An 11,655-nucleotide genomic window follows, 5' to 3' on the forward strand; every position below is an offset into this window, starting at 1 on the left:
AATACCCAAATTCTGTTACAAGCTTTTGCAAATAGGAACATTTTCAAATTGAATTGGATTTTTGTTCAATTGCTAAATTGACTTTAAAGGACATGCATTTGACCAGAACCCTGACAGAAGCACACATAACTGAGTTGTTAATCATCGTTGAGTATTCAGGCAATATAAATCGTATAGTAATAAAGACATACATTTGCAAAAAACGTATGTTGTAATATCAAACATTACAAGAATGGCATCTTATAGATTTGATATATTTCTATCAAATCAAAACTGGAATTTGTATTCAAAACAAAGGTTGTAAAAATATGCTAGACATTTATAGAATAAATCATATCTAGTTTGATGATTCTGTGACAAAGGGTGAATTAGTTATTGATTTAAACAGCTTTACATTGCATTTAAGATTTTATATATTTCCATCAAATCAAAACTGGATTTTTGTATTCAAAACAAAGGTTGTAAAAGTATGCTAGACATTTAAAGAATAAACCATATATATTTTTATATTTCTGTGACAATCAATTAATTAGTTACAGATTTTTACAATTATTAATGGCTTTTTGCAAATGTCTGCTGACTGTCTGCTTAATGTCTACTTAATGTCCGAATGTGTGAATATAAAAGCAACTTAGGCAGATTATCTTCTTCAAACAACGGTACAACTGATTGACTTTCTTCCTTCTTTCCATCTACTACACGGTTTAGTGCTCCAACCACTCCTGGAATCTTCTGCTCAAGACGATGAACCTCAATATATAACAAAACCCCAGATATAACTCCCTTTTATTGCTGCCCTGCTCCGAAAAACACAATGCTTTCTCCTTCAGCTCTTCTGAGACGCATGAAATCAAAACAAAACCACTACTGGTCACTCTGACTGACTACCTTTCCTAATGCCTCCTTTAACATCTTCCTGGCCTCAAATTATCTCCCCAAAATACATAATTGTTGATGAATCTCGCTCCAAAAGAAACCGATGTTCGTTTACAATATCACAACGGAATGTATTACAATTTCTAAACGTCATGCCTCAAAACTGGGATAAGCAGAACGAGCAAGTCATTCACCCGCAATTTGTTCCTCAAGACGGGTAACAACGACACGCGGAAAATTGTTAGCGTCAACATTTTTGAAAACGTTTGTAATTTGATAAGGTTGCTATATTAATGATCAGTTTCCGTTAATGTCGCAAACTATTATTTCTCTAGGCTAACATAAGAAACTCTGCCTGGATACTTGCATGCTAGCTAACATTAACACTAACTTAGCTGCTCTAGCCTACTATGGTCCCTCTGGCCAGGATAAACAAAGCGGCAATGTTGTGTATTGTATATACAGTATTTAACTAAAAACAGTTTATTTCATTTAATTATACACATGAGAAAAAAGTGTCTGCCCAGCATAAATTCATGTACAAACATAATTTTTCATTACATTCTTGTCATTTAGCAGATGTTTTTATCCAGAGAGACTTACAGGACAAATAAGAGTTAATTGGCTTGATCAAGGGCACAATGACAGATTTTTCCCCTAGTCGGCTCAGGATTCAAACCAGCGACCTTTCAGTTACTGGCCCAACACTCTTAACCGCTAGGCTACCTGCCGCCAGATCAATTAACTTCAATACAGTTATTCAAATACATTCATCATCAATGACTAAAATAATGAATCTAGTATTAAAAAACAAATTAATAAACACAAGAAGTCGATTCATAGCCTGTTTATCATTAAACAAAATTGTTTAGTAATATAAAAGAATCCACCCAAACTAACGCTAAAAACGGATCACCCCAATCTGTAGAATCTCTTCTCACAGTGTGTTTTTACATTGCCCAGTCGGGAAAAACTATTGCCACATTGAGAGCAGAAGTAAGGCTTCTCTCCTGTGTCTGTTCTCTGATGACCTTTTAGCTCAGCTGTTGTTGTAAAACATTTTCTACAGTCAGATCTTGTGTTTACCTTGGTGTCTTTTGAAATGACCCAGTTGAGAGAAACTCTTTCCACAGTCAGAGCAGGAGTAAGGCTTCTATCCTGTGTGTATACGTTCATGTTGTTTTAAGGTGCCCAGTCGAGAGAAACTCGCCCCACAGTCAGAGCAGGAGTAAGGCTTCTCTCCTGTGTGTATACGTTCATGTTGTTTTAAGGTGCCCGGATGAGAGAAACTCGCCCCACAGTTAGAACAGGAGTAAGGCTTCTCTCCTGTGTGTATACGTTCATGTCTTTTTAAGTCACCCAGTTGAGAGAACCTCTTTCCACAGTCAGAGCAGGAGTAAGGCTTCTCTCCTGTGTGTGTTCTTTGATGAATTATTAGCTCAGTTGATGTTGTGAAGCATTTTACACAGTCAGAGCAGGAGTAAGGCTTCTCTCCTGTGTGTATACGTTCATGTTGTTTTAAGGTGCCCGGATGAGAGAAACTCGCCCCACAGTCAGAGCAGGAGTAAGGCTTCTCTCCTGTGTGCATACGTTCATGTTGTTTTAAGTTGCCCAGTCGAGAGAAACTCGCCCCACAGTCAGAGCAGGAGTAAGGCTTCTCTCCTGTGTGTGTACGTTCGTGTTGTTTTAAGGTGCCCAGTCGAGAGAACCTCGCCCCACAGTCAGAGCAGGAGTAAGGCTTCTCTCCTGTGTGTGTTCTTTGATGAACTTTTAGCTCAGTTGATGTTGTGAAGCATTTTACACAGTCAGAGCAGGAGTAAGGCTTCTCTCCTGTGTGTGTTCCATGATGAACTTTTAGCTCAGTTGATGTTTTGAAGCATTTTACACAGTCAGAGCAGGAGTAAGGCTTCACTTCTGTATGTATACGTTCATGTCTTTTTAAGTGGCCCAGTTGAGAGAAACTCTTTCCACAGTCAGAGCAGAAGTAAGGCTTCTCTCCTGTGTGTATACGTTCATGTTGTTTTAAGGTGCCCAGTCGAGAGAACCTCGCCCCACAGACAGAGCAGGAGTAAGGCTTCTCTCCTGTGTGTGTTCTTTGATGAACTATTAGCTCAGTTATTGTTGTGAAGCATTTTACACAGTCAGAGCAGGAGAAAGGCTTCTCTCCTATGTGTATACGTTTATGTTGTTTTAAGGTGCCCAGTCGAGAGAACCTCGCCCCACAGTCAGAGCAGGAGTAAGGCTTCTCTCCTGTGTGTGTTCTCTGATGAATTTTTAGCTCAGTTGATGTTGTGAAGCATTTAACACAGTCAGAGCAGGAGTAAGGCTTCTCTCCTGTGTGTATACGTTTATGTTGTTTTAAGGTGCCCAGTCGAGAGAACCTCGCCCCACAGTCAGAGCAGGAATTAGGCTTCTCTCCTGTGTGTGTTCTCTGATGAATTTTTAGCTCAGTTGATGCTGTGAAGCATTTTACACGGTCAGAGCAGGAGTAAGGTTTCTCTCCTGTGTGTATTTTTAGGTGTGTTTTTAGCTTTGATAGAAGTGGGAAAATCTCCTCACAATGTGGGCAGTGGTGAGACGTCTTAGCTCTGTGATCTTCCTGATGTTTCTCTCTGGATGTAGAGAATGTCTCAACATGGTCTCCTGTGTGAACAACACCAGAAGAACCAGTCAGTTGGTGTGATATTCATGTCAATCAAATGTATATTATGAAGCCCTTTTTACATCAGTTGTAACAAAGTGTTTTATAGAAACCAACCCAAATTCCCCAAAGAGCAAGCAATGCAGATGTAGAAGCACAGTGGCCATGAGAACCCCCCTAGAAAATAGGAACCTTGGAAGAAACAGGGGAACCAGGCTCAAAGGGGTGGCCAGTCCTCTTCTGGCTGTACCGGGTGACATACAGTTGAAGTCAGAAGTTTACATACACTTAGGTTGGAGTCATTAAAACTAACTTTTCAACCACTCCACAAATGTCTTGTTAATAAACTATAGTTTTGGCAAGTCGGTTAGGCCATCTACTTTCTGCATGACACAAGTAATTTTTCCAACAATTGTTTACAGACAGATTATTTCACTTATAATTTTCTGTATCACAATTAGTGGGTCAGAAGTTTACACACACTAAGTTGACTGTACCTTTAAACAGCTTGGAAAATTCCAGAAAATGATGTCATGGCTTTAGAAGCTTCTGATAGGCTAATTTATATAATTTGAGTCAATTGGAGGTGTACCTGTGGATGTATTTCAAGGCCTACCTTCAAACTCTCTGCCTCTTTGCTTGACATCATGGGAAAAGCAAAAGAAATCAGCAAAGACCTCACAAAAAAAATTGTAGACCTCCACAAGTCTGGTTCATCCTTGGGAGCAATTTCCAAATGCCTGAAGGTACCACGTTCATCTTTACAAACAATAGTATGCAAGTATAAACAGCATGGGACCACGTAACCGTCATACCGCACAGGAAGGAGACGCATTCTGTCTCCTAGAGATGAACGTACTTTTGTGCGAAAAGTGCAAATCAATCCCAGAACAACAGCAAAGGACCTTGTGAAGATGCTGGAGGAAACAGGTACAAAAGTATCTATATTCACAGTAAAACGAGTCCTATATCGACATAACCTGAAAGGCTGCTCAGCAAGGAAGAAGCCACTGCTCCAAAACCGCCATAAAAAAGCCAGACCCCGGTTTGCAACTGCACATGGGGAAAAATATTGTACTTTTTGGAGAAATGTCCTATGGTTTGATGAAACAAAAATAGAACTGTTTGGCCATAATGACCATCGTTATGTTTGGAGGAAAAAGGGGGAGGCTTGCAAGCTGAAGAACACCATCCCAACCGTGAAGAACGGGGGTGGCAGCATCATGTTGTGGGGGTGCTTTGCTGCAGGAGGGACTGGTGCACTTCACAAAATAGATGGCATCATGAGGGAAGAAAATTATGTGGATCAGTCAAGAAGTGAAAGCTTGGTCGCAAATGGGTCTTCCAAATGGACAATGACCCCAAGCATGCTTCCAAAGTTGTGGCAAAATGGCTTAAGGAGAACAAAGTCAAGGTATTGGAGTGGCCATCACAAAGCCCTGACCTCATTCCTATAGAACATTTGGGGGCAGAACTGAAAAAGCGTGTGCGAGCAAGGAGGCCTACAAACCTGACTCAGTTACACCAGCTCTGTCAGGAGGAATGGGCCCAACTTATTGTGGGAAGCTTGTGGAAGGCTACCCGAAACGTTTGATCCAAGTTAAACAATTTAAAGGCAATGCTACCAAATACTAATTGAGTGTATGTAAACTTCTGACCCAACTGGGAAATGTGATGAAAGAAATAAAAGCTGAAATAAATAATTCTCTCTATTATTATTCTGACATTTCACATTCTTAAAATAAAGTGGTGATCCTAACTGACCTAAGACAGGGAATCTTTACTTGGATTAAATGTCAGTAATTGAGTTTAAATGTATTTGGTGTATAAGGTGTATGTAAACTTCTGACTTCAACTGTATGTATTCATGTCAGTAGGCTGTGCAATACAAAAGGGGAATAAAACTATTCTAAAAGTGGGTAAGAGTTGAAAGCTAAAAAAGGGCAAAAGTCGTATAAATGTAGCTATATCATCATCCACTCAGTATCACAAGGGTTAGTAACTACAAAGACTCATTCCATAGAACTTTAAAACACTGTCAGTTTGTCTACTTCACTTCTTTAGTCTACTCTCTGATCACTCCAGATAGCTCAGTGAATAAACAAATGCTGGCAATATTGGTGTCAAACCATGCAGATCTCATTAGCATGAAATAACATCTACCTTCTCATTGAAACAGTTCTACTGCAACTTTTCATACACAGTGGGAAGTTGGAACGAACAACACAAGCTTTGTTGCAGTGTGGAGTTTCTCAGCGATGTGATGTCAGAACTACAGAATTCAACCTAGCAATAGACTGGGTCATGTCATGACTTGCCCTTTTGGGTGAGGATCATAGTCGCCAGAACCCCTCACCCCCTCCCCCTCTTTCGCTGTCTCTTTCGCTCTTAAGGGGACCAGTTTTATGGTCCCCTTAACATGTGTCTTGAGGTCGACATCAATTCTTACTGACCTCCAGGCATTGACCTGGAAATGATCTGATGACGTCAGGCTCATTGTGAACAGGTTGCAGCCTACCAGGATACTTGGTGTCCTTCCCTTGGCATGTGCGCTTGTGTAAGCAAACGGACAACGGACAATGGAACATTTAATGAGGATTTATGTTAGGATAACTGAAAACTTGTTAGGGATCGGTGTCCCGTCTACGGGACAGTTGTTACTCAATTAGCATAATGTGTTAACAATGTGGTTTTTAGCGGGGGGAAAAATGTAGGTACATATAAGTATCTTATATGGGCAGAAAGCTTGAATTATTGTTAAAAAGGTCCATATAGCATGCACGATCGATTTTGTATTTCCACTCATTCAACTTGCAAAGAAAGAAATCTGTGAAAATCAAACGCTAAACGTTGTTTCAACCAGTCAAGTTACATTTGTGTTTATTCCTCAGACACTCGAAAAAGTAACCAGCCTTTGCTAGATCAGTCTGCATTCAGTCAATCCACTGGGAAACCAATTTTAGCCAGGATGGCATCATGGCCATACGGCATCATTGCACGCCGATGACACTGGCGGTGTTCACTTGATTGACTGTGTCTTTGTCAAATTACCACCTATCGTTTTGAAACCAAGCTAGCTAGATAGCCAACAAGCTGTGCTTTACGAGAGCAGGTGGAAACCCTTTGTCCGTCACACAATCTTTCAGCTAACCTAGCGCGCCAGGAGGCTAAGTTCCGTTTGGACATTTATGCAAGAACATGTCGAAGCACGTTACGCATATCTGTGAGTTATGAAAACGACGTGTTTTGCAAATTTTGAACCTACAATATGGCTACTAATACTGGAAAAGCTAAATCAAAGTCCAGGTATACAGATTGTGGATGATATTCTAGAATAAATCTATCGGGAAAGTGGACGCTAACGTTACCTTAGACTGTAAGTGAAATACGAGTCTTTATATTCTTTTATATTGTAAATCCAAAAGCAACAACATGTCAAAGTCAACATCCAATACACATTGGGTTCCCGACTGGCGCAGTGGTCTAACACACTGCAGTACCTGGTTCGAATCCAGGCTGCATCACATCCGGCTGTGATTGGGAGTCCCATTGTGCAGTTCACAATTGGCCCAGCGTTGTCCGCGTTTGTCCGGGGTAGGCGTCATTGTAAATAAGAATTTGTACTGACTTGCCTAGTTAAATAAAGTGTAATATAAAAAAGAAACAAATAATTGGTACACAACCTTCACCACAGTGTTCTCCACTCAATATAATATATGTTTATAGATGTGCGGTTGTATATTTGATGTATTGCTAAAATAAAGGTGCAATATAATAAGTAATGAACTTGAGTTCTTACTGATTGTTTTAGTGGTAAAGACTGACTTCAAAGAGAACACATTCAAGTCCTCCATCCCCCCACTTAGTCTGACTGCTGCTCTCTCTGGCTCCACAACAAACCCCCGCCAGGCCATCTAGAGGTGTGAATACCCAGCCAGCCTACAAGTAGATGGTAAGTGCTTTACAGCAGAAAGAGACTTGGGACCAGCAGCACAATATTGTGTAGAGGGTGTTCTAAATACTGTAATTATAAATAGTGTGTACCGTTTTTTTTGTTTGTATGTTTTTTACTTTGTGTGGTTTGTGGTGTGTTCACTTATGACATTAGATCAGTGTTGGCTGCTAACTTGGCCTTTATCTTAAATATTTAACTTCTGTGTTTGGAGACATTGGATCAGCATTCTTGTCGTGTCTCCTGTTAGAGGTCTGGCCACCCCTCATAGCCTGGTTCCTCTCTAGGTTTCTTCCTAGGTTCCAGCCTTTCTAGGGAGTTTTTCCTAGCCACAGTGCTTCTACATCTGCATTGCTTGCTGTTTGGAGTTTTAGGCTGGGTTTCTGTACAGCACATTGTGACATCAGCTGATGTAAGATTTATAAATACATTTGATTGTTTTGGGCCAATCGTGAAGGACACCTGGGTGACTTCATACTAAATGTCATGTAGCTTGCTCATTCTTGAAGTTATCAGTCTGAAACTTTGCACATAAACTGCTGCCCTCTTGTGGAGACCATCTAAACTACCTCCAGCTTCCTAGCTGAACGTGACCTTTCTCTTGCATTTCAAAGCTCAAATAAAACAGAGAAACAACAGTCCATCATTACTTTAAGGCATGAAGGCCAGTCAATGCGGAACATTTCAAGAACTTTGAAAGTTTCTTCAAGTGCAGTGGAAAAAACCATCACTCACTATGATGAAACTGGGCTCTCATGAGGACCGCCACAGGAAAGAAAGACCCAGAGTTACCTCTGCTGCAGAGAATAAGTTAGAGTTAACTGCACCTCAGATTGCAGCCCAAATAAATGCTTCACAGAGTTCAAGTAACAGACACATCTCAACATAAACTGTTCAGAGGAGGCTGCGTGAATCAGGCCTTCATGGTCGAATTGCTGCAAAGAAACCACTACTAAAGGACACCAATAACAAGAACAGACTTGCTTGGGCCAAGAAACACGAGCAATGGACATTAGACTGGTGTAAATCTGTCCTTTGGTCTGATGAGTCCTAATTTGAGATTTTTGGTTGCAACCGCCGTGTCTTTGTGAGACGCAGAGTAGGTGAACGGATGATCTCTGCATGTGTGGTTCCCACCATGAAGCATGGAGAAGGAGGTGTGATGGTGCTTTGCTGGTGACACGGTCTGTGATTTATTTAGAATTCAAGGCACACTTAACCAGCATTCTGCAGCGATACGCCATCCCATCTGGTTTGTGCTTAGTGGGGACTATCATTTGTTTTTCAACAGGACAATGACCCAAAACACACCTCCAGGCTGTGTAAGGGCTATTTGACCAAGGAGAGTGATGAGGTGCTGCATCAGATGACCTGGCCTCCACAATCACCCGACCTCAACCCAATGGAGATGGTTTGGGATGAGTTGGACTGCAGAGTGAAGGAAAAGCAGCCAACAAGTGCTCAGCATACATGGGAGCTCTAGGCCGAGTTGCTGTCATGTTAAATGCTTTCCATACGGAAATTGTTTGCCTCACAGTGAACTGAAGGAGCTCAAATCTTTTTGAGAGGATTTTATAGCCTTCCCCAGACTGATGTGTTCCAACTACCCTCGTCCTGTTGTCCTCTGAGTTCTCCTTTCCTCTCGGCATGGTGTGCTTTGCATTCACCTGGATGGGTAACACATAACTGACCAGGTTTCTTATCTCTGTCAGAGTCCCGCACAAACTCTTTCCTAACGATCTCTCCTTTGATTGGTTCATTTGGTACCCAATTATTTACCCACCTGAATCTACTTACCTACTTGATTTAACCAATGCAACTTGGGGTTCACTTATTTTTGCACCTGCACTAATTCCTTTCTAATGTTATTTTTCCACTACACACATTATTTCCTCTACACCAACATATGGTATTGGTATTAATAAACATGTTATGTCAGATCAAAAGACTGGTTCTGATTAAATGAAGATTTCATGGTAAAAACAAAAAAATCTCTAATTGCACAAGGGGTTCACATACTTTCAAGCAGCACTGTATATATTTGCCACTGCTCGACTAAACAAAGCTTGGTCGACCAACATCTATCCACCAAACAATTGACCAGTTGACTAAATGGGTCAGCCCTAAAAGCTGTTCAACAGTTGAGGGCAAAAAGGGGCATAAGGGGTGAATATTATGAGTCGTAATCAATTATCATCCTCCACTCACTATCACAAGGGTTAGTAACTACAGAGACCCATTTCATATCATCCTCCACTCACTATCACAAGGGTTAGTAACTACACAGACCCATTTCATATCATCCTCCACTCACTATCACAAGGGTTAGTAACTACACAGACCCATTTCATATCATCCTCCACTCACTATCACAAGGGTTAGTAACTACACAGACTAATTTCAAAGAACTTCAAAACATTGGCAGTTTGTCTACTTCACTTCTTTTGTCTGCTATCTGAACACTCCAGATAGCCCAGTTGTTCAGGGATGTGTGATGTCAGAATTACAGAATTCAACCTATCAATAGACTGGTCATAACTTATGGAGGTCTAATTTATGAAGATAACTTATAGATAGATAGAACCTGCTCTTACCATGATTAACAGATTTCCCAATCTTCTCCTCCTCTTCTTCATCTTTAATGTTAACATTCAGCTCCAGTGTTTGACTGCAGTCTTCCAGCTTCACTGATGCCATCTCTGGATCCTCCAGTGCAAACTGGGCTCCACTGTCACAATCAGGACCCAGTGACTGTAGGTTTGGATTCAGTGTGGAAGGAGAGAGGCAGGCTGGGTTTGTCCTCACTGTTGATGTTACAAACCTCAGACTTAATCTGAGTCGGCCTGTAGTAATAAAGAGAAACAGACACAAAAGTTAGTCTTAAATTCTGGCACTTTCTTTATTCTCAAACTATATTAGATCAGGTACCTAAGCATTGACAAACCATTCAATTCATTTTAAATTAGACACAAGGTTCACACTATAAATTAGTCTACACAACGTAAATGCACTAAACCTATAGTATATTTCCTAAATTCACACACAGAGCATTCAGAAAGTATTCAGACCCCTTGACTTTTCCACGTTTTGTTACGTTACAGCCTTATTATAAAATGGATTCAATTGTTTTTCCCCTCGCCAATCTACAGACGATACCCCATAATGACAAAGCAAAAACATGCTATTAGAATTTTTTGCAAATGTATATATTTTTTTACTGAAATATCACATTTACTTAAGTATTCAGACCATTTACTCAGTACTTTTTTGAAGCACCTTTGGCAGCGATTACAGCCTCAAGTCTTCTTGGGTATGAGTCGATTAATTAGGGCCGATTTCAAGTTTTCATAACAATCGTAATCGGCATTTTTGGACTCCGATTATGGCTGATTACACTGCATTCCACGAGGAAACTGCGTGGCAGGCTGACCACCTGTTACACGAGTGCAGCAAGGAGCCAAGGTAAGTTGCTAGCTAGCATTAAACTTATCTTATAAAAAACAATCAATCTTCACATAATCACTAGTTAACTACACATGGTTGATGATATTACTAGGTTGACTAGCTTGTCCTGCGTTGCATATAATCAATGCGGTGCCTGTTAATTATCATCGAATCAGAGCCTACTTCGCCAAACGGGGGATGATTTAATTAACAAAAGCACATTCGCGAAAAAAGCACAATCGTTGCACGAATGTACCTAACCATAAACATCAATGCCTTTCTTAAAATCAATACACAGAAGTCTATTTTTTTAAACTGCAGATTTAGTTAAAAGACATTCATGTTAGCAGGCAATATTAACTAGGGAAATTGTGTCACTTCTCTTGCGTTCATTGCACGCAGAGTCAGGGTATATGCAACAGATTGGGCAATCTGGCTCGTTGCGAACTAATTTGCCAGAATTTTACATAATTATGACATAACATTGAAGGTTGTGCAATGTAACAGCAATATTTAGACTTAGGGTTGCCGCCCGTTCGATAAAATACGGAACGGTTACGTATTTCACTGAAAGACTAAACGTTTTGTTTTCGAAATGATCGTTTCCGGATTTTACCATATTAATGACCAACCAGTATTTCTGTGTTTATTATAATTAAGTCTATGATTTGATAGGTCAGTCTGACTGAGCGGTGGTAGGCGGCAGCAGGCTCATAAGCATTCATTCAAACTTTACTGCGTT

At 40.5% G+C, this 11,655-nt stretch overlaps 3 protein-coding genes across 4 annotated transcripts in view; 1 reads left to right on the forward strand and 2 right to left on the reverse strand.

The window, feature by feature from the left end:
- The window catches only part of LOC139533031 (zinc finger protein ZFP2-like), a 530,089-nt gene that overhangs the window by 260,444 nt on the left and 257,990 nt on the right, over window positions 1–11,655 (reverse strand). The window lies entirely within an intron of this gene.
- The window catches only part of LOC139533041 (zinc finger protein 271-like), a 222,385-nt gene that overhangs the window by 45,273 nt on the left and 165,457 nt on the right, over window positions 1–11,655 (forward strand). The window lies entirely within an intron of this gene.
- Window positions 1,331–10,782, reverse strand: LOC139533051 (zinc finger protein 420-like). The gene is made up of 2 exons (XM_071331263.1): window positions 10,064–10,782; window positions 1,331–3,519 (listed from the first exon to the last, which is right to left on the reverse strand). The coding sequence occupies exons 1-2, from the start codon at window positions 10,164–10,166 to the stop codon at window positions 2,030–2,032; spliced, it is 1,593 nt and encodes a 530-aa protein (XP_071187364.1). The 5' UTR covers window positions 10,167–10,782; the 3' UTR covers window positions 1,331–2,029.

This window comes from Salvelinus alpinus, chromosome 10, assembly GCF_045679555.1.
Source record: "Salvelinus alpinus chromosome 10, SLU_Salpinus.1, whole genome shotgun sequence".
In the NCBI taxonomy this organism is placed as follows: domain Eukaryota; kingdom Metazoa; phylum Chordata; class Actinopteri; order Salmoniformes; family Salmonidae; genus Salvelinus; species Salvelinus alpinus.